A 27,081-nucleotide genomic window follows, 5' to 3' on the forward strand; every position below is an offset into this window, starting at 1 on the left:
TCTATAGGAAATAAAACAACTGAAGAAATATATTTTAGCTCCTTAAATATATTAAATAAAAATCCTGTATGTTTTGCATTGAAAACTGCTTTCTAAGTATTTTCTTTTCACTATTAAAGAGGGTGCATAATATCTTAATAGTTAATATATTATTAGTCAGTACATGACAGTATGTACCTGAATATTTTTCTGTCCTTTTTAGTAAAAATCACATTAGAAGCCCAGTTTTGCACTGGTGAAGAATTATTTTATCATAGAGATTTAGTATTTAAATTTTTATGGGTAGCTAAGCTTTTTCTTCCATTTTAAGCTAGGAATAGTAAGAGTTGAAGCACGTATTATCTGCTTTTAAGTATTCTGAGTTGGCTGAGAAGTTCTGTTTTCTTTTGCATTTATTCTCAGTATCAGATAGCAGTGGGTACATATGTACAGTGTTGTGCTGTTGTGTATAAATAGTGAGAGATTTGACTTTTTACTCCTTTTTCTTCTTGAGCTTATAATAGTACAACTTTAATTAATCCTATTGGAGAGTGATGTTCTTCACTAGCTATGTGCTTTAATATGCCTGTTATTAAACTTTACTAGTTAATTGCACTTAAACATATAATTACTTATATATTTAAATATATATTTATAAGTTATAAATATATATTTAATGTAATATATAAATAAAATGTTATTCTTTAACTCCCACAAAATAAAGAATGATAGTAAAGCTTCCATTTCATGTGTGAGTATCCCATTTAACTTGAGTAAATTTGACATCAGTCCTATTACATTCTTTATTTCTTATTGGCCAGTATAATTACCCCCTGGCTATTTCTTATAATGTAAAAGCATTTCTCATTCCCTCCAGCTATGTCAGTTGCATAAGCACACTTGACTTCTCATATATTTGTCTTAATATAACCACTTAGTGTTTCAATTATTTTTAATTTTAAGTTTAAAAAATTAATTCCTATCAGAGAAGCAGCCCTACCTGTGCCTAACAGCTTAGCTGTTTCTCTCCCAGCTGATAGATGGCAAACTATTTCTAGTAGTGGTGTCAACCTGTTGAATCTTAGTACCTGTCTGTCACTGTCCTGCAGCAAAGCTTTGACTGTTTGTGTTCTTTTTTTCTTGTGGGTTTTTTTCTTTTGGCATATTGTGTGACATTTTGGTTTTTGTTGTGTTTCTGACTCTTTGTGCCTTTCCTTTTGTGTTTGTTTTCCCTCCTTTTCTCAGTTTGCAGCGGGGCCTCGACCTGCCCATCATCAGGTACTGTACCCTTGCCCCTTGACTATCATCCTTAACAAATAGGTGGGGGCTTTAGTAGCTGCTGACTCTTAGAATGCTGCCATTCCATGGAACCATCCAAACTACTCTCTTCAAGAGTAGCTTTAGTCTGATGTATTTAGGTTCTTTTTGTCCTTATTTCACAATATTTTGTTAACAAACCCATTTGCTTCTGTTTATGGCAAAAAATAGTTGCTCTGAATTTAGAGAACTTTGAAAAATTTTAGATATACTAAACCCTCATAGGTTTTGTGGATTAAGTTTAAATTTAACTGAATGGAACAGGCACCATTCTAAGGGTTTTCTGTTAACATTCTGATGTAACTTGTATTGATATGTATAAAATAGCATTAATATTTCTAAAAGCACTTAACCTCAGTTACTAACCTAGGCCTAATAACAAATTAATATTAATATATCTCTATTCTTAGGATATATTGAAAATAGATACATGAATATTTAATTCTAATATTTTTAGCCTATTGGTTCTTTTAAATGAAGTACTCGTATAAATTAAAATTTCAAAATGTATATGCCAACGCTACTTTATTTAGCAGTAATATACTACAAGGTGTGATTTGAGAGAAAGAATAAGACTTGCTTGGTGTTCTCTCCACCCCTCCCCCAACTTGCTTTTTATGGAGTGTTCTGAAACATTTTCTTCTGCTATAGTAAATAAAAGGAGCCTAGGCTTTGGAATCTGATAGATCTGGGTTCTAAGCTTCAGTTTCCTCATATGTAAAATGAGGATAAATCCCTTTTACATTAGAGATAATATACTTAAGTCATCAAAATAGTGAATTTTGAAGTCATCAAAAGTACTTGACACAAAGTAAGCAGTCAATAACTGGTAGCTATTTTTAATGTTGTTATGTAAGATAGTATAGTTTGATAAAATGAGAGCAATTTACCAGTATTTAGCTGTGGTATCATAACTTAGAATTCATTTTACTTGAGTAAAGGGATATTGTTGAGGTCTTTCATTGTCTAACAGTGAATTTAATATAAGTCACTATTTCTCAAAATACAGTCTTTCCAATTTAGAGAATTTAAAGCCAAGCACATTCTAAGGTGTTAAAGATACTTTGCAGGAGAACTCAGAGATAGTTGTATGAATTGGAGGGCCATTCTCTAGATTTGATAAAGAAATAAAACTCGGGGTATATTCTAATATCAAGGGAGAGTATTGTTGCTCTGGCTGGTGTGGCTTAGTTGGTGGGGCATTTTCCCATGCACTGAAAGGCTGCCAGTTCAATTCCTAGTTAAGGCACATGCCAGGATTGCGGGCTTGATCCCAGATAAGGGCACATGCAAGAGGCAGCTGATCAGTGTTTTGCTCTCACATCAATGTTTATCTCTCCCTCTCCTTTCCTCTCTAAAAATAATAAAAAAATCTTTTTTTAAAAAAAGAAAGATCATCCTATCTAATAAAAGAGAAACATGGTAATTGGCGTACGACTGCTACCCTTCTCATTGGCTAATCAGGGCGATATGCAAATTAACTGCCAGCCAAGATGGCGGCCGGCAGCCAGGCAGCTGGAAGCGAACATGAGGCTTGCTTGCTTCAGTGACGGAGGACTCCCAACATTCCCTGCCTACCGCTGCCGGCCTCTGAGCTTGCAGTTTAAGAAACATTGTAACAAGTATAGAAGCTAAACAAAACCCCAGAAACTTGCTTTCAGCCTGCCGGGATCTCAGAGCTGGAATTATACATTGTTTCGATTATAGAACACAAACAAACCAGATACCTGCTTTCAGCAGCAGAGGCCTCAGAGCTGGAGCCAGAGCTAAAGCTGGCCCAGAATAAAAAAAATAAAAAGAAAAAAAGGAGCAATTGGGAGCTTCAGTCGACCTGAAAACAGCCCTCAGCCCCTCACCCAGACTGGCCAGGCACCCCAGTGGGGACCCCCACCCTGAAGGGTGTGTGACCAGCTGCAAACAGCCATCATCCCCTCACCCAGGCTGGCCAGGCACCCCAGTGGGGACCCCCACCCTGATCCAGGACACCCTTCAGGGTAAACCAGGGCACCAGCCTCTATTCTATATAGTAAAAGGGTAATATGCCTCCCAGCACCGGGATCAGTGGAGCCGAGAGGCCTCCCGGCACCGGGATCAGCGTGACAGGGGGCAGCGCCCAAACCCCCTGATTGCCCTGCGGCTCTGTGTGTGACAGTGGGTGGGGCCACAACCTCCCTACCCGCCCTGCTCTGTTCGTGACAGGGGAAGGCGCCCCAACCCCCTGATCAGCCCTGCAATGTGCCTGATGGGGGGAGCTCCCCAACCCCCTGATCGCCCTGGGGCTCTGTGTGTGACAGGGTGCGGCACCCCAACCCGCCCCCCCCCCCCAGGCCCTGCTCTGTGTGTGATGGGGTAGAGCCATAACCTCCCCATCGGCCCTGCCCTGAGTGTGACAGTGGCGGCGCCCCAACCCCCTGATCGGCTCTGCTCTGTGGGTGATAGAGGGCGGCGCCCCAACCCCCTGATCCGCCCTGCCCTGAGTGTGACAGGGGGCAGTGCCCCAACTCCCCTATCGGCCCTACTCTGTGAGTGACAGGGGGGAGCTCCTTAACCCCCTGATCGGCCCTGCTCTGTGCATGACAGGGGAGCTCCGCAACCCCCTGATTGACCCTGCTCTGTGCGTGACAGGGTACGGAGCCCCAACCCCCCGATGGGCCCTGCTCTGTGTGTGATGGGGGGCATCACTCCAACCCCCTGATTGGCCCTGCTCTGTGCGTGATGGGGTGGCGCCGCAACCTCCCCATCGACCCTGCCTTGAGTGTGACGGGGCGGTGCTCCAACTCCCCAATCGGCCTTACGGCCTTACCCTTAGCGTGACTGAGGGTGGTATCGCAACCTCCCAATCAGCCGTGCTCTGAGCCGACCAGGGGCTGCACCTAGGGATTGGGCCTGCTCCCTACCACCCAGGAGCAGGCCTAAGCCAGCAGGTCATTATCTCCCGAGGGGTCCCAGACTGCGAGAGGGCACAGGCCGGGCTGAGGGACACCCCCCCGCCCCGAGTGCACAAATTTTTGTGCACCAGGCCTCTAGTATTATTATAATGCTTTAAGAGCTTGGACTTTAGCATTAGTTAGGCCTCATTTGACTCTTTCTTATTAAGTGTGTATTGGGTAAGTTATTTACTGTTTTAGCTTTAGTTTTCTCATCTCCAAAATGGGGACAGTATTAATACCATATCAAGATTGATGTGAAAAGTAAATGAGATAATGCAAATAAGATAATTAGCAGAGTATTTGGCAAATACTAAGAATCTAGGGGGCAAAATGACTACTAATTAATAAAAAAGATAATCCCTTAGGTAAAAAAATTGATCACAGTTTTTTAAAATTTAGTCAAGGGTTATAGAGGCAAGGCTTAAAATGTAGTCAGGGGTCAAGCCAGATACTCTTGACAGAGAAACCTGGGGCAGATCTTCTCAAGAAGCAGAGTAAAAAGAAACTACTGATTTGAAAAAATGATTTTTGAGCTCCTTGATACAAGGTTAGGTATTTGTATAATCTGTGTTCAATAGCAGTGATCCTCAAATGGGGATGTTGTATTAAGCCTTTATGAATAGTCAGCTTTGGGAAAATCTGTTTTTTAAACTTTCTTCTAAGCCTAATGGCTTGTGATACAATTTGTCTTCCCTTATTTCCAACAGCTGAAGAAAACTTTAAGGAATCTTTGTGAAAAAAGGATGAGTTATTTTATAACTCAAAAAATAGTGGCAGATTGCTCTTTCATTTAGCTGTAGGATGATGCTTGTGAAATTATAGCATGTTTCAACTAATAACACTGTGCATGTGTAAATACTTAATATTTAGCAAGAAAAGGAATTACTTTCCAACATTAGCTCTTAAACATAGGTTCTTGAGATACAGGAGATATCCAGAGCATTGCTTTTGGATATAAACTTCAGGTAGCTGGCTGCTTTTTTACTGTGGTGTATTTCCTTCTGAACAGTGAAAAGGAAATACATAACACTAGAGGCCTGATGCATGGAATTCGTGCAAGGGGCTCGGCCCTTGCAGCCCCAGCTGCCTCAGACCTTGCAGCCCCAGCTTCATCTAGAAGGTCGTCCAAACCGGTCGTTCTGCTGTTTGGTCTAATTAGCATATTAGCTCTTTATTATATAGGATTGGCTCAGGCAGCATCAATAGTTACCTTAGAGAAATAGAGGAGGGGGAGGGTCATGGGCTTGAAGTGCCCATGCTGAGCAGAGGTAGCTGAACCAATGTCATGGTATGGCATTGAGTTAATTGTTAGGGAAGGCTTGCTGTTCTTTATCCATGAGTGTAGGTAGGGGCCAGTTTGGTTTCTTTCACTATGGAATAGGTATGGGCATTTTCGGTGGGATTACCATTTATGAAAAACTTCTCTGTAATTACAGTTTATTTAGCAACCTTTGGACTCTTAAATGCCAGTAGAAATTCTCCCAGGGACAATTAAAAACAAAACAAAACACACCTTCACACATTTCCAAATAACCCTCTATGGGGGTGAGATACTATTTACCATTTGAGAATCACATGCTGAAGTCTATATTTAAGAGGATCTTCTCCTCAGATCTAGAGACCTAAGTCCTAAGAGATTCCCAGAGGAGAGGTTCATAATACAAAACAGGATGTGGGAAGTTACATAATGAAAACAATACAGTGAAAAACAAACATTGAGTGGTATGCAGAGAATACTTTTTTAAAAGGCAAACATTTATGTGCTGGTATATTTTTGGTTTACCGTCCTTAATATTTAAAGTTGAAGTCTCAAATGGTCTTTTCACGTATGGTTGTTTGTTTTGGCCAGAAAGAATTAAGTCAAAGGTTAGGATTAGAATTAGCCATGAATAGTTAGAATTAGTGATAACGATTTCTCATTTCTCCTTTATTACATTATTTATCAGTGGCTACCTTTTTGATCACATATCCTTTCATGCTGTGATCTTTTAAAATTTTTTAAACAAAATAATTGGTGCTGGGTGGTATTTCTTATGATCGCTGTTTCTAAAGTCCAATAGTAAATATATAACTTTTTATGTATGTGTCATAATAAGTCCTATCAACATTTCAAAGAAAAAATTTTAACTGTTATTTAGGTAAACTGTTTGGAGAGAATTGCCATCATCCTGTTTAGTAATGCAAAACCTATTTATTTTCTTCTTTGTAAAATAAAGTTACCTGAATGGAAAGGAAACAAATAAGATTTTGGATAGAAAACATTTTTAGTTTAATAGAACCAAGAAACTGTTAGAGGATGTGTTTCTTGTACTTTTATTTCAAAGATTTTTATTTGTGGGCCACTAGGGCTCCTTTTGAGTTCCTCAAGTCAGAAATACCATGTTCTTTTTAGGGTTATTTCAGCCACATCTTCATGGTACTAAGTTTTTGGCTTTTGCAGGGATTCTTTAGATTAATATAAGTATGTTCTATTTTACTTTAATTTTTTTATAATTTATAACTTGAAGAAAATAATAGTTTTCTTCAAAGGTAAAAGAAATCTTAAGTAATTTTATATGCAAAACACCCTTGACTTTAGAACTATGTCAACTATTTTTACTTGGATGTTTGAAAATCCTAAGGTAATTAGAAACTGAAAGAACAGAACGTACACTCAGAATTAAAAACAAGTCACTTGGTATAATGTAGATTCTGGTATGTGTTATTGATTTCATGCCTTTGGTCATTGAAATCTGTGTAGTTGTGGTTTAAAGTTACTTATATGCCTGTCTTTATTTGACTTTAAGGCTTCACAAGAGAAATCAAGTGTTGGTTATATATACTATGCCTAGTGGTCTTTGCACTGTGAGAAAAACCAGGGAATTGGTATTTAAAAGTGTTCCTAGAGCAAAAACATTTTGCAGTATGCTGATATATGATTGTAGTTTCTATACTCTTTATAAATGCTGAGTAATATGCCATTTTCAAAGCAGTTGGATTTTGTGTAAACAAATAAGCAGCTTCATAAAACTTAGTCATATTTGGCCTCAAGGAATATGTTAACCTGGTGGCAAGCATTGAAACTATGCATGTTTTCCTGTTGTAGTTTGGTTCTTTTTGCAACAAGATTTGTTTTAAAAGAAAGAAATAGCTGGTTTATGGTGTGTGTGTGTGTGTGTGTGTGTGTGTGTGTGTGTGTTTTCCTTTTTATTATGGCCCGTAAAGGTTTCTGTATTCAAAGTTGTGCTGTTACAGTTGAAGTCCTAGTTCTTTGTAGAGAAATATTTCTATTGCTCTAGGTCAGTGGTTCTCAACCTTCTAGCCCTTTAAATACAGTTCCTCATGTTGTGACCCAACCATAAAATTATTTTCGTTGCTACTTCATAACTGTCATGTTGCTACTGTTATGAATCGTAATGTAAATATCTGATATGCAGGATGGTCTTAGGTGACCCCTGTGAAAGGGTCGTTCGACCGCCAAAGGGGTCGCGACCCATAGGTTGAGAACCGCTGCTCTAGGCAGTTTTCTTTCATTTGGAAAGTAAATGAAGATTAAGGCTTTCCTCTGGGGCCAACCTCACACATCAGAGTTTAATGGATATTATTAGGAAATCAGATTAAACATCTATGTAGTCTTATGATGAGAACTTTTAGATTTTTTTTCAGAACTTGATATAAACCAGCGATAGGCAGTTTTATCTGGTGTCTTAGTCAGAAGTAGTGTAGGATTGCAGCAGAGACAGTAAAGGGAGTTGACATAACTGGGATTCAGTCTTAGCTTTACTGCAAACTAACCTTGGGCCTCAGCTTTCTTATCTGCGAAATGGATAAAGTAGGCTCATAAATGATAATATTGAGGTGTTATAATAATGGTACCTATTTCCTGTCACAGTGGTTGGCACATAATAAGCACTTGGTGAGTGTCAATTTCCTTCAAGCAGTGAGATAGCCTGCCTTTTCCCCTTTTCCCAGGCTATTTTTACCTACAAAATGAAGTGTTCTATGAGGATGTTCATTTCCTAGACTCTACATTATGATCTGACAGAACACCTTCTTCCTGACAGAATCCTTAGGGGTTTCTTTCCTCCATTTGAGGTAACCCTCTAGGGCAGCACTGTCTAACAGAACTTTCTGTGATGATAAAAATGCTCTGTATTTGTGCTGTTCACTATGGTAGCTACTAGCCACATTTGGCTGTTGTGCACTTGAAATGTGCAATGTAGCTAAAGAACTGATTTTTAAATTAAGCATTAATTTTAAGTAACCAAATATGGCTTGTGGCTACTATGTTGCACAACTTAGCTTTTGGGGCTTATGTCCTAATTTTCAGTGAAATCTAAATTATGTGATATTGACCACATGCAGGAAAATACAGAAAGAATTTACATTAATAGTCTTCATTGTAAGTTATAAGTCAGCAGAGTATATGATTGATACTTAGTGATATCCCATTATGTGAACACTTTACTGCCTGACCCTTTGTAACTTGTTAGAAAAATCATAGCACTATTATTTTTCTGAATAATACTTTAGACTTTTTAAAATATATATATATTATTGATTTTTTACAGAGAGGAAGGGAGAGAGATAGAAGAGTTAGAAACATCGATGAGGGAGAAACATCAATCAGCTGCCTCCTGCACACCCCTCACTGGGGATGTACCCGCAACCAAGGTACATGCCCTTGACCAGAATCGAACCTGGGACCCTTCAGTCTGCAGGCCGACCGACGCTCTATGCACTGAGCCAAACCGGTCAGGGCTACTTTAGACTTTTTAACACTATTAACCTAAACTGCTCTTAATTGTAATCTTACTGTTATCTGTCAAGTAGGCTGCAAAAATATAGAGATTTCAGAAGCATATTTTTTATTTTTTTTAATGCTTTGCAAATTAATATGTACTCAGTTTTTACTACATGGGAAGAACTATTATGATTGAATAGGATTTTTCTAGTTGATGAAAATAGGTGGTTTTTAAAGAATTTATGATTATTATATAGTTTTTGAGAGATATTTTTTCTTTTGATAGTTTTAGAGACCCAAGTCATGAGAAATGATATAATTACCAGCATCTTCCAAAAGTATTTATTACCAATGTTATTGACCAGGAAACTTTGGTTAATGGTATAATTCCTATATCACCAGAACAATTTTTCAAGAGTAATGCTTTTTTGGCTTCTAGAGTGTTTCTATGAAAGTCAGCAATCATGAGTACCTTAAATTCACCCTCTGTTTTGGATCTGCCCAAAGTACCACTTCAAATGGAGGGCTGTCACCTTTTGCCATTCTCCCAGCGTGCTAGTGGATTATCGAAAGATAAAATAATTAAAACAAATTAAAATCAAATTTGGAGATTCTTACGTTTTACATGGTTCTTCTCTACCTAGCCCTTTTCAGCATCTTTATCACAGTGCTTTGATTAATAACATGCCTGTCACATTTTCTTATGGTCATGTAATTTTGACATTGTGTGCTATATTCCGAATTTAAAAAATTGTACAATCGGAAATGATGTGTTGAAATTATAAATTTCATATTGCACTTACTAGCTACTAGGTACCATTCTAAACACTACATACATAATTTTAGCCTCATAACAATCTTCTAATACATTTTCAAAGAAACAGAATTTACAAGACTCCTTATGAGCTTCAAAACACAACTGTAAGAGTATACAGAAGTGAAAAACATAACATTGCCAGGTTATGTGTGAAAATTTATGGGTTTTAAGTTACCGTAATTCAGTACCAATCGGTAGTAAAATGTGGTTGATAAAAGAGCTTCTCTGATTCTTAGTTTTATTAATGGAAACATAGTTAACCAGAATAAGAGAGGTATATTGCTCTTTCATTCAGCAACAGATATTTATTAAATGATGGTTAGGTACATTCCTTGCAGATCCCACCTGGATATTTGTGTTTAGTTCTCTATTTAGTAACACTTTGAGCAAGGAAGCAGATTGAGAGAAAAGAGTAAGCTGCCAAGGAATTCAAAATCTTGGTTGGAGAGACAAAGGGTAGAGGGTGGTGATTGGCCTGGAACAAAAAATGGACAGTGGTGTGAAAGTTGGCAGTCCTCAGATAGCTTAGAGGTTTGTCACTTATGGAGAAGAAGGATTAGACATCAATATGATTTTAAGTATAGACATTGAACTAGAGGGTAGATGATAGAAAACTTTGGAGCTGATAGAACGAAAGACTGTTGAAGTGTCAGGCTCCATTTAACAATGAAATGGAGCTGTTGTTTCGTAACCCCAAGGGCATGTCATATAAGAGATTCAAAGTTTAGGTACATGATTAGACTAAATGGTCTGTACTGTCCTTCTATCCAGAAGAGTTTGATTCTTTTAATGACTCTTCATCACCCAGTGGCGAGGAAAAGGGATTCAGAAGTATTGCGGACATGTTGGGAAAGCCCATTCATATTCATTCACACATTCTTTTCAATAACCTGTGGTTTGCTGCTGTGCCCACCCATGGAATCCTAATTTCCTGTACTGCTATTAAATCTAATTCTTTATTTATAATTGAATGGTTAGGAGGGAGCACAAAAAAGAAGAATCCATTTCTTTTTAGTTCTTCACACTTGCAGCCATCATAGCTTTTAGTTCTAGTCCTGTAGCTATTGGGGGGGGGGGGGAGAGAGAGAGAGAGAGAGAGAGAGAGAGAGAGAGAGAGAGAGAGACCTATTAAAAAAGGTGCGGGGGGGGGGGGGGGAGGACAAGCTCCAGATAACCTGTCCTGTAAAAATCTTCTGTGTTAAATATATCAAGGGTATAAAAGCATATGAACAAGTTTCAATTTAAGTGTGAAAGAGAATTGGAGTCCTTTAGGTAGAAGAAATTTGTTTTCCTGAATGATATACAACTTTTGTGAAATAACTGCTGTAGCATTTTTCTTACCAGGAATCAATTATTGTTGAGGGATGTTCCGCCCATTAGTGTAGTTGGATAAAAATCTTGCCACATCCCATTAGCCTTTGAAAAGATTTCTTCTGACTGAGCACACTTATTTGAAAATACGAAGAGTGTTTTGTTTCATGAGAGGTAGAGTGTACAGTTAAAAGTGCAGACCTAGAACCTGACTATATTTAAGTTACAGATGGGAGACCTTCAGCAAGTTGCTTAATCTTCCTTTTCCTTAATATTTAATGGGGGTATTAATAACAGTACCTGCTTAAGTTAATAGGTATACAGTTTATGAAAAGTATTTAGAATGGTACCTAGTAGCTAGTAAGTGCTATATAAATCTTAAGTGTCGTTATTTAATGTGCCTATATGAATATATTTTTCTATTTAGCTTCAAAGCTAAGATCTTAGTTTATAAAAAAATTATTATATGTCCATATAACCAAAAATCTTGTGTTTTAGTGGTTCAGCTGTACGTTAATATGAGGAGTATCGTTAAAGTACTTGTTTCTCTTTAAAAGACACTGAAGAAAAGTCTTCTACTATTCAGGAACCTCTTTGAATAAGAAATAACCTCAGTTTTTGTAGACAGGCTGGTTAAAAATCCTAGCAGAGCATTGGAAAATAGTGGTAAGAAAAGTACTCACATTAAAATTGTGGGAAGACTTTGCCCATATCTTTTTCTTGCTCTGCATAAGTAAATGGGTTCATTTCCTCTCTCTCTTCCACCATAATCCCATGTTTTTTCAAGCAATAAGTACTTTGAAAAATTTGATTATAATATAGCAACAGTGGATTATCACCTGTACCCATTTGATACTCTCATTGTCTTGGCTGCCCTCTAGACTTAATGGAAAAGGATCTAATAGGATTAATCTTTTTATCTACTGTGTCTAACATTTATAATGCTCAGTAAGTTGAGCAACTGAATGACTCCTCTCACCTTAAAGCCTTTAACAATTTTGTGGCTCATGATAAATTAACTAAGTTATAAAAATGATTGTTTATTCCTGAAATGTTCATGCAACTCACATACATTGATGAATTATAAATTCTGTTTTCTATGTAATTAAGAGAAGTGAAGCTTAGTGGAGAAAGTTTACTAGTTCAGTGTCCTTGGTTGCAGAAATTCTTGTCTGTTACCAAAACTTTGTCAGTGGAACTAACTAGAAGATTATTGCTCTCCTCTGGCCCAGCCCAGGTTTCTGTGTTACCAACTTTGCCTCTTGCATTTTCTTTTCATCTCCATCAACTACTCTCTGGCCTTCCTCATTCACTCCATTCTCCTGCTATACCTTACTGTCTATTTTTTAAGTGACTTAACCTTTTTAGTATTGTTGGGTGGGGTTTTTTTTGGCCCTGTGGTATGAAGGCTGAATGGGGATGAGCCTCAAGCACTGGATCCCAGTTCTTCCAATTCAGCACAAGATATAAAGTTACTATTTCTACCACCTACCTGTGGGGAGCTTAATGATTAAGACCAGCACTGGATGAGACTTGAGTGGGCCCAAAGGTCAAAGCTTTTTTGCTTTTATTTGGACCAATAGCAACTCAGATTTTGGAGCTAGAGCACATATTTAGACTGTTATTTTATTTCCCTATTTAAAGCTGTAAGTGGCGTCTTATATGCCTGCTTAGGTGAAAAGTCTGATATATGTTGCAAACTTTAAAATGACAAATGGCACTTTTATTGTTAGCTCTTATCTCCATTGAAGCTGGAGAGTGTATCCTAGAGAAGTTAAGTAACTAATCACTGTAATGTCCATCCGTGAGCCAAGAGTAGTAATCATTAGTCCCAATTGTACTTGTGCCATTAAGCGGACATCTCCTTTCAAGCTCTTATAACTGGGGCTACTATTAGAATATTTTTTGCCACTGGATTTATTTATTTTAAATTATTTTCAAATTAAATGTGATTTGATTCTTCAATTCCATGTGTTCTTAAATTCTCAAGTGGAGAATTGTCATTCTGATTTTCTAATCTTCCTCCTCTTATTAATACTAAATAGATATTTTTGTTGAGCTGCATGCTATGCCCTACCCTTTCCTACTGATCTATAAGCTTTTCCATTGGCTTTCTTTCTGTTTCCTGCTGCTTTCTTGCTTCATAATTGAAGGGAGGATTCAGACCTATCCAGGTAACAAACTACTGGTTCTGCATGGCCTCTTTATTACTCTGTCCCCTTATTATTGTTATTACAATGAGTTTGATTGTTTGCTGCTGAATTCACAGTGGGAATTTAATATTGGTATATTGTTTCAAGGCTTTTCAGTGTGCAGTGAGAACTATAAATAACCACACACTCTGCTTGCCATTTGAGAGATTTAAGCTTTGCTCCTTCCAGGCCAGCCTGTCTAGATCCCTCATTTTTATTGCAAACTATTTGAGAAATCAAAATTGGGTTCATTTTAGTATGAGGTTGCCACTTTTTTTTGAAAAGGAAGGCTTTTTTCAACATGGGACAGTCAACATGAGACAACCTACATACAGTTTTAATTTAACTTAACCTTGATACACTGAAACAACAATGTTTATGTCCAGAGAGATTCTTGTTCTTCTAAACTACGTTTAATTTTTAAATAAGCCACCTACTCTTTATGAAAGGATCAATACTTTTATAAAACAAAACAAAGTTTAGAAAGACACCAGCTACCCCTTTTATTATATTTTATCACACATTTTTAAATGATTAAGTATGGAATTTTTTGTTTAAATTAGCTGAGACTTCATTTTAAAAATGAGACTGCCCTCCTTTTTCAAATGTGTAATAACATGATCAAAACTTAACCTAGTGTGACTAATATAGAATATTTTTGTGAGCCCAGCCATAGGCAGTTTAGTCTCATTTTATGTATATTGTATTTCTAATTCAAGTTGATAAGATTTTTATTAGTAGAAACAAGGAGAAAGTTTCAGATAGTAAAATTTACTTATACCCCTTTGTAAAAAAATAAATAAATAAATCTCTTTTTCCCCCCTCCTCAGTTTTTCCAGAGGCCTCAAATACAGCCTCCTAGAGCTACCATCCCGAACAGCAGTCCTTCTATTCGTCCTGGTGCACAGACCCCCACTGCAGTATATCAGGCCAATCAGCACATCATGATGGTTAACCATCTGCCCATGCCGTACCCAGTGCCCCAGGGTCCTCAGTACTGTATACCACAGGTAAAGTATTTCTCAGGTCCATGTGGTTTAGCAGGAGAGTGGGGATTAACTGAGGTTCTCATCAGAGATGCAGGAAAAGTGGATCATAGCATTAGTGTTTAGTGATGTGTAAACTTTTTTGTTGGTTAGAAGTCCAGCCATTTTGTCATTTTCCATAATATTACAAAAAGATATTTCTCTGTCTCTCTACTTAAAACTTCCTAAGATGATACAGAAATTGTTTTTATCTCCTAGCTTTTCTCCCATCCCTTCCCCACAACCAGCTGCTCAAAAATAGGCTCCATAATTAAGCTGTTCCTGTGATATTATTCAATGTCAGTGAAAGCTATCAACCTGAATTAATTTTATAAGGAAGGAGCTCATGTCTGCCTGTGTACCAATATGCTGTATGGCTTTCCTTAAGGCATATCTTTCTCTTCTTCATCATCATCACATCTTGATGGCAAGCAAACATTTTGAATGTGTTTAATCAAGTGGCTTCACCTCATTTAAATGATCATCTTATATACACACACACATGAAACTTTTTCTATAGTAAGCTACCTTCATACTATTTATAAATGTCTAATTTCTCTCTTCTAGTACCGTCATAGTGGTCCTCCTTATGTTGGGCCCCCTCAACAATATCCAGTTCAACCACCGGGGCCAGGTCCTTTTTATCCTGGACCAGGACCTGGAGACTTCACCAATGCTTACGGTAAGTATGAAAAGTTGAACAATTTCTGCTAATTTGTTGTATTTAATCCATTTTGTTGTTTGCCAGTACAGTTTAGGCAATGAGATGTAGTGGTCTGAAGTTATTTGTAGATAAAATGTTACAAACAGTTCTGACCTAAAAGCTACTTCTTCAAGAATGGCTTACACTGAAAGATTATTATAGAAATGTATTTAGTTTTAATGACACCATCTGCAGGAGTTGGTAATTCTGTTGCAAAGAGCCCATGCCTTAAGGTTTCAATATTTTAATTTCTTTTTTTATTGTTTAAAGTATTACATATGTCTCCTTTTTCCCCCATTGACCCCTCCCTGGCCACTCCCACCCCCAGGACAAGCCCCCTCTACCCCAGTGTCTGTGTCTATTGGTTATGCTAATATGCATGCATACAATTCCTTTGGTTGCTCTCTTACATCCCTACTCCCTCCTCCTCCCCTGCCTTCCCTCTAAGGTTTGACAGTCCATTAGGTGCTTCTTTTTCTCTGGATCCATTTTTTTTCATCAGTCTATGTTGTTCATCATCTTCCACAAATGAGTGAGATCATGTGATATTTATCTTTCTCCAACTGGCTTATTTCACTTAGCATAATGCTCTACAGGTCCATCCATGCTATTGCAAATGGTAAAAGTTCCTTCGTTTTTTATAGCAGCATAGTAGTATTCCATTGTGTAGATGTACTGCAGTTTTTTAATCCACTCCTCTGCTGATGGGCACTTAGACTGTTTCCAAATCTTAGCTATTGTAAATTGTGCTGCTATGAACATAGGGGTGCATATGTTCTTTCTGATTGGTGTTTCTGATTTCTTGGGATATAGTCCTAGAAGTGAGATTACTGGGCCGAATGGGAATTCCATTTTTAACTTTTTAAGGAAACTCCATACTGTTTTCTACAATGGCTGCACCAGTCTTCATTCCCACCAGCAGTGCATGAGGGTTCCTTTTTCTCCACATCCTCGCCAGCACTTGTCATTTGTTGATTTGTTGATGATAGCCATTCTGACAGTTGTAAGATGGTACCTTATTGCTATTTTGATTTGCATCTCTCGGATGATTAGTGACTTTGAGCATGTTTTCATGTGTCTCTCGGCCTTCTGTATGTCCTCTTTCGAAAAGTATCTATTTAGGTCCTTTGCCCATTTTTTTATTGGATCATTTATCTTCCTTTTGTTAAGTTGTATGAGTTCCCTATAAATTATGGAGATTAAACCCTTATTGGAGATAACATTGGCAAAGACGTTCTTCCATGCAGTGGGCTTTCTTGTTTTGTTGATGGTTTCTTTTGCTGTGCAGAAGCTTTTTATTTTGATGTAGTTCCATTTGTTTATTTTCTTCTTAGTTTCCTTGGCAGGTATTTTAATTTTAAAGTTTGTCAATAGTTAATATGCTTTTTTCTATTTTTTTTTAAAATATATTTTATTGATTTTTTACAGAGAGGAAGGGAGAGAGATAGAGAGCTAGAAACATCGATGAGAGAGAAACATCGATCAGCTGCCTCCTGCACATCCCCCACTGGGGATATGCCCGCAACCCAGGTACATGCCCCTGACCGGAATCGAACCCGGGACCCCCCAGTCCGCAGGCCGACGCTCTATCCACTGAGCCAAACCGGTTTCGGCAATATGCTTTTTTCTAAATTAAAAGTTCTTTTCCAATACTTCATCAATTATAGGTCCTTCAGCTATACCACCTTAGGCAATTGTTCTGGTCTTGCTGTCTAGAAGCCATAAGCCAGAGGTCCTCAAACTTTTTAAACAGGGGGCCAGTTTACGGTCCCTCAGACATTCCACACATGCGCACTGCCGGCCCAGGACGAGTCGTCTGCTAAGCAGGACAGGCAGCGGCAGCAAAAACACCTGGCGGGCCGGATAAATGTTTTCGGTGGGCAACATGTGGCCCGCGGGCTGTAGCTTGAGGACCCCTGCTAAACATTCCCTTTCCTATTTTCTCTTCTTGGAATCTCTTCTACTCTTACTTTTCCATTTCCAGTTCTTGTGATCTTGATGCCTCCCTTTCCTCTACCACTTTTCCTGTTCTAACCTTGGGTTCCAGTTAAAAGTAGGTTTGGGGGTGGGATCGTAGATCTACGTTCTGAAAAGGGAGTCCTCTCTTTTAATACAGAGGAACCTTCCTGTGGCTGCACTGCCAGGAACAAATCCGAGACTTGTTCCTTCTGGCCCTACTGCTGGGGTTTGTGAGTTGGATAATGTTTTCCCCAGAGTTCTTAGTTCTTCATCCTTAGCTTTACAATTTACTCAGCACACTAACATTTTATTTCCCTACTTGGTTTAAATATTGAACAGTGATTTTCAAAGAATATTCTTACGGCTCGACTGATGTGGATCAGTGGTTAAGTGTCGACCTATGAACCAGAAGTTCACAGTTTAATTCCTGGTCAGAGCAAATGCCCAGGTTGCAGGAGGCAGCCAATCAATGATTCTCTCTCATCATTGATGTTTCTATTTCTCTCTCCCTCTCCCTTCCTCTCTGAAATCAATAAAAATACATTTAAAAGAAAAGAATATTCTTACCCACACTGAATTTCTGTAACCACAATTATAGAATTCTGTTTAGAAAGTATAATTCTTGCAGTGTTTCTGCAATGTTGAGGAAAAATAATGCAGAAATAGTATTTGTTCAATGTTATTTTTCAGTTTGCTCTCATCAGTGTTTCTTAAATATTTTGATGCCTGTTATATCAGAAAAATACGTCATGGAGATTAAAATCATTTCCAGCCAGCCTAAGGTGTGATGGCCCAAGATGAAAAAATTAGGTTTGGGAGCAAAGGGCTATGTATGGTTAGTGGTGGCAGTGAAGTTGAAAAGAGAGAGAGAGAGAGAATTTACAGTAGTAGATGGTCTCATTCTCCTTTGCTTCAAACCAATATGCACTCCTTTTTCTCACTCTGCCATATCATTTTCTCCTCACTTGTCATCTTCTCTTGTTTTGTGTGTTTTATCCTACTATATTGAGATTATACTGATCTGCCAGGTTTAATCATTTGGTATTTACTGCATGTATAATATGTGGAAGCCCTCTGTCTCAGTCATGTTGACTCAAAAATGTTTCATTAGCAGAATCTAACTTTTTAAGGGGTGGTTCACCTTTTGTATTCTATTTCACTTAGCTTAAAAAATATGGCAAAGTGAGCAGATTGTATTGCTTCTCTTGCAGCATTTGAAACCAATATTAGGATTTTGTGTTCTGCATTTTGGGGCTAGTGATGTAATAGAGTAGCATAAATCGCTTATTTGAGCTCTCCTTTGGGAATAGTTTACTCAACACTAAAGGATGGCTAAGGTTTTGTTTTTTTGTCATTTTACAGTAAACTTATTGAAGTCTCAGTCATGTCCTCTGATTAGATATTTTTCAGATCTGAATCTCCAAGCTTGAGTGATACGTGCAAAGTTCTGGTACTGCAAAGTGGTGGGGATAGGGGTGATGATGTCACATGATGAGAGTGATAATAGTGCTGATATTATTTGACTGTTTGCTCAAGTACCAAGGATTTTACCTGTATCAACTACTTTTCATATACAGTTTGTTCCTTCTCGTTACGATGATCCAACCATTCATGCCCCCCACCAAAGGCCAGTCTTCCACTTGTGCATTAGATCCCATCATGTACCCATTTAAGGTTATTACTCTAGCAGTTCACTTCTCTGTTTTTTCTGCATTATCATCTTTTTTCTCTCCCTTTGCTGGATTAGTCCAATCAGCTTACAGGTATACTGTTTTGTTCTCATCTTTTTTTTTTTTTTTTAATAAAGGGTTTTTGTTTTTGTTTTTTGGGGTTGTTTTTTTTGCTCCATATTCTTGTTTTTCTGATTCCCATCATAGCAAAACATTTTTAAAAAAGAGCTGTCCGTGCTCACTTCCTTCATTTTCTTTTATCTCATTCAGTGTTGAAGGTACCCTTATCAGGATGCATGCCACCAACCCTACCCAAACAACTTTTGCCAAGCTCACCAGTGAAGTCTGCTTTGCTAAATCTTAGTTGCTATCTCAGCACCATTTGACATAGCTAAACACTTTTCCCATTCTTGAACCATTTTCTTAATTTCAGCCACTGCATTGGTTTTCTTTTTCGTCTCCTTTGCTGGGTTTTCTTCACACCTATGACCTCATGGTTTAAATGTTGTTCGTATTATACTGATTCCAAAATGATACCTGTTTTTTGACTCCAGACTTGTATCTCTTCCTTCCTACTTGATACCCCATTTGAAGGTCTAATAAGAATCTCAAACTTGCTGGCCTATTTGGCTCAGTGGATAGAGCGTCGGCCTGCGGACTGAGGGGTCCCAGGTTCGATTCCGGTCAAGGGCATGTGCCTTGGTTGCGGGCACATCCCCAGTGTGGGGTGTGCAGGAGGCGGCTGATCGATGTTTCTCGCTCATGGATGTTTCTAACTCTCTATCCCTCTCCCTTCCTCTCTGTAAAAAATCAATAAAATATATTTAAAAAAAAAAAAGAATCTCAAACTTTACATGTCCAAACTCAAACCTTGATTTCTCTCCCTCTACTCTTTCTCCAGTTTTCTTCATCTTAGTAAGTTAATAAATCATACAGTATATAGCACTTTCATTCTTCCATTTGCTAAGACAAAAAACCTTGAGAGTTTTCTTTGACACCCCTTTCTCAGTCACATTCACATATAATACAATAGCAAATCTGTAGGTTCCATCTTCAAAATATCTGATCCTTTATCACCACATTTACTCTAAGCACTCTGGTTCAATAGTAATTATAATAACAGTCAAAATTTTGAAAGTTAAAAAACTAGGATATTTGCCAAGCCTTAATGTTGGCTTTCCATGGCAGTGGTTCTCCATAAGTCGGGAGAAGAATTAGACCACTCCAGACCCCCAAGATGGCCAGATATATTCTCTTGTTGCTGATCAAACCCACATATAAAACACACTCTGACAAACCTTGCTGAGAATCACTGTTGCGGGTAATGGGCCTCCAGAATACAGTTTTTAAAACAGTGCTGTAGGAAGATAGTGTTTTGGAAAGGTAACTCTAGTGGCAGTCAGCAGGGATTGGTTATTTGTTTTCATATAGATGCTAAAGGAGAGATGTTTGTGCGTATTTGGAAATCATTCCTTGACCACTTCAACAGCTGGAGGGAAGCTAGTGGGAAGAGATGAATAAGACGAATGCTTGTTTTTGTTACTTTATTAAACTGTTGATACAGTGACACAGTGCCATTAATGGTCTTACAGCGTTTGACAAAATAACTGAATGCTTCTTTTATTCTTTTCTAATTCTTTAGGAACACCTTTTTATCCAAGTCAGCCAGTTTATCAATCAGCACCTATCATAGTGGCTACCCAGCAGCAGCCCCCTCCAGCCAAGAGAGAGAAAAAAACAGTAAGAGACCTTATTAATTTTTCTTATTTTAAATTGAATGTCCATTCACTTGTTAAATAAGTTTACTCACAGTTGTAATCACTATTCATCTTAGTTCACAAATGACTGCCGTTTTTTCTTCTTTTATATCCTTACCACTAGATTTAGGGGATTTGTATGGGCATTTAACTAGAAGTTGCAAATAGCATTTGCTTATTATCATTTTTCAACAGGCACCAAGCTAGGTATGCTAAGTGACAGCATGCCCTCTAGCTTCAGAATTGGGAGGGTTTAGTCTGCTAAGGTCTCACTAAATGGGAGGAATTTGAGGTCAGTTCTCATATCCTGATTGTCCTTTAACTGTAGTCCTGGTCATCTCTACATTCAAGTATGAACTGATTGGAAAAAATAGCACAAGATAAAATGAGCAAAATGTTAAGGTCAACAAGAAAAATCTTTCCTGTGGAAGATATTTATTTTAAGAAACAGAAAGCAGGATTTAGAAAATGTATTCTAATTGTTTTTAGTAAGTTATAGGGGCTTTGCCTCTGTCTAGTAAGGCAGGCCCACGAGAATTAGAGTGCAGTCATAAAATGTACATTGCATAAAGGAATGTGAAGGGATTAGTTAAAGAACATATAGGCATAGCCTGTGGACACAGACAAATAGTGTGGGATGGGCAAAGGGAGGGGACTGGGTGTAGAGGTGGGCAAAGGGGAGGAAATGGGGGAACATCTGCAACAGTGTCAACAATAAAAATTTTAAATGAAAAAGAAAAGAAAAATATGAATGCATGCTTAAGAAAAAAAATTCACATTGCAGAACATTTTGTAGAAGAGTGGCATGTATTCAGATCACTCAGAACGGGTGATGTTTATGAACGACTCCCCCATTCACACGGTTAAGATAGATGGACATGGTCTCATAGCAATATTCTTGAAAATACTCATCTAATAAAGAGTAGTGAAGTTCAACACTTTGGTTCTTTATTATCAGAAACAAATTACTTGTGCACACATCCTAATAAACAGGACATGCCTGTGTATCATGACACTAAAGTTGAGAAACTGTGCTTTGGAAATGTTGAAACAGCATAGTAGATGCTGGACTTGAAGAACACTTTCAGAATACAGGAAAAATAATAAAGGAGACAGTGAAACTGGAGGACAGTAATAGTAGTTGTTACTGAAGAAGAAAGTAGAACAGATGTATTAGAAGTGATACTTAAAACTGTATTTGAAACAAGCTTTCAAACCTGAAAGATATAGCTGATACTTATAATCTTACTGAAGAAACTACTTCCAAAAAAGCTTTGAGATTCAGATGGTTTTATTAGTGATTTTTTTGAAATTTTCAATAAGCCAGGGCTACCGTCATTAAGCACTGGAGGTAATGACAAATCTGTTTGTCTTAGCAATGTCCCAGGATGGAAGACCTACACCCAGGTACTCCAACTCTATTGTAGAACCAGTGTCCACTGACATCTATATAAGCATAAGTAGCCTTTCAAAAAATTAAAACAAGAAGGCCATACATATTGTTCTGCATTTTTCCTCTTTTCACCTATCAGTACATCTTGATGTTCATTCCATATCAGTACATGTAGGTCAATCTCATTCTTTCAACTGGCTATTTGGTATTTAACTGAAAGGATATGGCATAATTTCTTAAGTACTGTGTTCTTCATCAGCTCGGGCTCCTCCCCAGCCACCTGCCGCTTTGTTCACTACTACATCCCCCGAGGGGTCCCGGATTGGTCCTAGATTGTGAGAGGGCGCAGGCCAGGCTGAGGGATCCCACCAGTGCACATATCTGTGCACTGGGCCTCTAGTACATATGTAAGGTTATCTATAACATAAATTCCTATTTCTGAGTCCTTGGATATGTACATTTTTCATTTTGTTAGAGAACCATTTCGCAGTGGTTCTCCATCTTCTGGCCCTTTAAATACAGTTCCTCATGTTGTGACCCAACCATAAAATTATTTTCGTTGCTACTTCATAACTGTACTGTTGCTACTGTTATGAATTGTAATGTAAATATCTGATATGCAGGATGGTCTTAGGTGACCCCTGTGAAAGGGTCATTCTACCGTCAAAGGGGTCGCGACTCACAGGTTGAGAACCGCTGATTTAAAGCCTTTAAAACTTTGTTGTGCAGAGTAAGTTCCATAATTTAAAACTATTTTATGGATCTTATCTTTTTTAACATTACTCATTTGGCACTGCTTACAAGATAAATGTTAATACTTTGCTTATTTGGCCTAGAAATTCAGCCAACTAAGTCTCCTTTAGTTTGTTATTTAATTAGTTCATGTCAGAGCTAATGGCTTAAGTTTTTCTGAATGGTCCCATATAGTTCTGTGATTTAAATAAAATCAAATGTGGTAATTATCAACTTTGGTATTTGACCAGTTTTCCAGTTTTGCACCTTTAATACATTATATGCCTATAAATCTACTACAGAGACACCCCATCTGTAAATATGATGTCTTATTGTAATCTTATAGATAAGAATTAGGGATCCAAACCAGGGAGGTAAAGACATAACAGAAGAGATTATGTCTGGAGGTGGCAGCAGAAATCCTACTCCACCCATTGGGAGACCCACATCCACACCTACTCCTCCCCAGGTAAGTTGGAGTGAGCCATGATGGATGGATGTATGTGTTCATTAACCTCAACTTAATTCTTTTTTTTTTCTATAGCTGCTTTCTGTACTTTCCATTTCCATCAGTTGTCTCATAGCCTCGAATATCTAAATTATATTTAAACATCATTATTTCTTTTTACAAATATTGTTTCTCTTTACAAATATTTATACAGTAATTACAAATTTTTATTGATAATGTTTCTGTGTATTGTCTTCTCTTCACATTCAGAGCATAGCTGCTGCCACTTTTCCTAATGATACTAAAAAGGAGCTGCGTTTAAACTTCATCATTAAATGAGTATTTTGTTTTAAATATGGAGCCTTAGGAATTAAATGGTGCATACTACATTAATGCAAACTGTAAGGTTGAAAACTTAAACATTTGTACTGAACAGTATCGTTTGAGATTATTATCTGTGTTACTCAGAGCATAGTTAGATGTATTATAGGCACATCTCTTACCTATTAGTTCTACATAAATGCGATTCTTGAGTGGAGAATGTCTTTTTTAATTATTTACAGAGGTTATTAGTAAATTATGTTAGTTCAAGCACCTTTTTGTTCCTGTTGCAGAAGTGGCTATCATGGTCTTAAGAGTTCACTGTCTTGCTGTTAGAAATCAAGACATCTCAGGAAGAGCTGGAGTTTAGTAAACTTCAATAGAGAATGGAATCCCCCAACTTTAACAGGATTTTGTTTTCCTCACTGGGTTACTAATAAATTTTGTTAAAACCATTCAGAGGACATGCGTGATTTTCAGATCTTCAGAATATCTAAAGTGAAAGCCCAGCATGTAAAACATAAAACCAAAGTTATTAGGAGTAAGAGGCTGCTTGCTTCCCCATCTTGTGGTTGGGTAGTAAGGTGAGGTATTCCTCAGAGCCCAGTTTACTAAAAAGTGATATGGATAATCAAATGTAATGTATTAAGAATGATAGACTATTAACTTTGGTAGTATAGGTTTTAAACGTTCTTGAAAATGTTCTTAATAATTAAATTTGTGAATACATGGAATTAAGCAAAAAACAAATAAACCAAAAAACCACTTCATAGACCCAGACAAAACTATGATGATTACCAAAGGAAAAGTTAGTGTTTGCAGGGGGGGATATATATTGATGGAAGGAGACTTGATTTGGGGTGGTGAACACTCAATATACAGAGGATGTATTAATAGAATTGTATACCTGAAACCTATATAATTTTATTATCCAGTGTCACCCCAGTAATTTCCATAAAAAAGAATAAATAAAATGCCATCTTCACGGGGGGAGGGCAATGCAGGGAGGACAAATACCTGTCCGTGTTAAAGATCCTTGAAAATCTGTGAATTTTTAGTAAGTCTAACACTTGGGCCTTTGTGTGATGATATGTTTTGCTTATAAATGATGGTAGTCTCTGCCTGACATTTGTCTTAGCCTTCCATCATCTAAGTAAGTGTAATATATAACCATCTAGATATGTGAATTGTAAGGTCATATTAATATTTGTTAATAGGACTTTTAACCATTTCCCATTATTTCTCCAGGGATATTTCAAGTCTGGAATGATCAAGGCGGCCTTATATTTAATGTTGTCTATGGAAGTAAACATGGGACAAGCAGCATTTACACATTTAAATTATCTACTTATGTTCTCTGTTAGGTAGGGGCATACTATAGCAAAAATTTAGCATTGGTTATTCAGGGCAGTTAAATTTTAATCTGTATTTTTCCACATTTATTAAAATATTGTTACTGTTAAGCCTTATAGTTGACAACCTTTTGTTGATTTCTATTTAAATTTTCAATTTGAACATGTGTTAGTATATCGTGCATTTTAATTCCCTGTGGGTTGGTATGTTTTTCTGTTATCCCTTTGTCCTTAGCCACAGAAATTCTTTTGCTCTTTATCTTTCCCCAGTGACCACAGGCCTGATTGAATACAAGTATATGTGTTTGTGTAATTATAAAGCACAGTAAATGTATATTTTATTTGATAAAGGCCATCAGTCAATGATTATAATGTTGGTAGTAGTTTTTGAGGTGTGATGTTGTCATGAAGTGTCCATTTATTTTATTAGTTAACTTGCAATTTAATCCAGTTACCAATCTGTTGTCTTTCCAAATGCATGAAATTCATAAAATGAACAAAGAGCTTTCTAACTGACACATACACACTAGAAATATTTCCAGAAATTCATCAAGAGTGGTGCATATAGAGTAATAGAAGGATAATCCCTGGTTACTAAGAGAGGCGGTCATTACTGGCTGATTATTATATTGTGTAAAAATGTTAACTCAGTCTTTCAAAAGATGCTAGAAATCTCTATTTATGTAAAAAATCTACAAGTTTTAAATGTTGGCTACCAGTTCTACTAACAAATAACACTGTGGAAGCCAAAAGGTTTACACAAAGGGTTTAAACCCCAAACCAATTGGGTTTAACTTAATAACTGCTAGTTTACCAATTTTGGCCTAATTATAATTAATTAGTAAGACTGCAAAAGAGACAACCCTCTGCATCAGAATTTGAATAGTAAATACTGTATTGCTTTTGGCATTATGGATAACCTGCTTTGAGCCATAATACATATACTGTGAGTAACAAAGCCTTTCCCTGTCATTGAGGTTGTTGCAGTCTCTTTAAGGAAGACAGAGGACACTTACTAGTCCATAACTGGTCCTCCTATGAAGTATACTAGTATGCAGAGAATTATTAAAGCACCAGGTTGACAAATGGAACAGAGTTGCAGCACAGACTCAAATACGTATGTTGGATCACAGAAACAGTAATGGTGGTATAGGTGAGGTAGCACAGGGGAGAGGTTAAAAGCTTTGACTTAGAATCAGACATACTTCGTTTCAGGTCCCAGTCCTACTACTTAATTGTGTAACTTTAGCCAAGTTACTTAATATTCCAGAGTCTTAGCTTCCACATTTTAAAAAATGAGGAAAATAAAAGCTGTCATATACAGTTATTATAAGGATTAAATGAGATCAAATACTTAAAATTGCTTAAGCTAAGGGCATAATGAGCACTCAAACATTACCTGTTTCAGTATTGCAATTATTGTTATTTTAGGAGGCACAGAGAATGACTGGAATCCTGGGAGCTTCATAGCAGAGATGCCATTTGATCTGAGTTCCCAGATTGGTATTCACCACATGGACAGAGAGAGGGTAATAGGCAGAGGGACATCATATGCAAAAGCACATGGAAACTTATCATTTCAGGTGATAAATTAGAAAGTCAGTTGAAAGAGGGGATGCCAATTAGAGAAATAATCAGCAATTGGTTACTAAGTAGGGATTATAAGAGTGACCATATAATTCATCATCTAAATTTGGACTACTTTAGAAATTAATGGGAATGCTATTAATCATTTTGCTGGGGTAACAGACGTAAAGCTGTATTATCCAGGTAAACAGGGATGCATGGTTCCCCTAGAAGTAAGAGAGAGGGAGGGGTCAGAGGTGACTCTTCAAGCTTAGATGCCTAGATTTATAGAGTAACACACAGCAGGGAGTATACTCAGGATGTTTGAAGAAGTGATGATGAGTTTGATTTTGGCAAGCATGCATGCTAAGGAGAGTTGAGGGGAACTGCATTGTGTATATGTGAGGAAACAGATTTTTGCTGCTCTGCTGCTGCTTTGCCCTAAAGATTTTGAAATTGTCTGGTTTCCTGTAGGTTTTAAAATGAGCTATAGAGTAACTCCTGGAGATTTTTTATCTCAAATATATTAAAAATATACATGTGCCTATAACAGTGATGGCGAACCTATGACGCACGTGTCAGAGGTGACACGCGAACTCATTTTTTTGGTTGATTTTTCTTTGTTAAATGGCATTTAAATATATAAAATAAATATCAAAAATATAAGTCTTTGTTTTACTGTGGTTGCAAATATCAAAAAATTTCTATATGTGACACAGCACCAGAGTTAAGTTAGGGTTTTTCAAAATGCTGACACGCCGAGCTCAAAAGGTTCGCCATCACTGGCCTATAAAGATGATCACAGACAGTGGTTGATGCCTGGATGGACATCATAGAGTTCTAGAACACTTCCTGCTGGTTTCCACTCTGTCACTGAGATTTAAAA

General features: G+C 37.5%; 1 protein-coding gene across 19 annotated transcripts in view; it reads left to right on the forward strand.

Annotated features, from left to right (window-relative positions):
• The window catches only part of EIF4G3 (eukaryotic translation initiation factor 4 gamma 3), a 311,606-nt gene that overhangs the window by 156,802 nt on the left and 127,723 nt on the right, over positions 1–27,081 (forward strand). For 9 of the 19 annotated variants that reach the window (XM_059690932.1, XM_059690920.1, XM_059690914.1 and 6 more), the window contains 6 exons: positions 1,225–1,257; positions 13,231–13,251; positions 14,100–14,279; positions 14,862–14,976; positions 20,269–20,366; positions 22,855–22,977. In XM_059690932.1, coding sequence (XP_059546915.1) covers positions 1,225–1,257; positions 13,231–13,251; positions 14,100–14,279; positions 14,862–14,976; positions 20,269–20,366; positions 22,855–22,977 — 570 coding nt within the window. The remainder of the gene's footprint in view (positions 1–1,224; positions 1,258–13,230; positions 13,252–14,099; positions 14,280–14,861; positions 14,977–20,268; positions 20,367–22,854; positions 22,978–27,081) is intronic. The other 10 variants (XM_059690922.1, XM_059690915.1, XM_059690918.1 and 7 more) reach the window with 3 other exon arrangements.

This window comes from Myotis daubentonii, chromosome 3 (genome assembly GCF_963259705.1).
Source record: "Myotis daubentonii chromosome 3, mMyoDau2.1, whole genome shotgun sequence".
Taxonomy (NCBI): Eukaryota; Metazoa; Chordata; class Mammalia; order Chiroptera; family Vespertilionidae; genus Myotis; species Myotis daubentonii.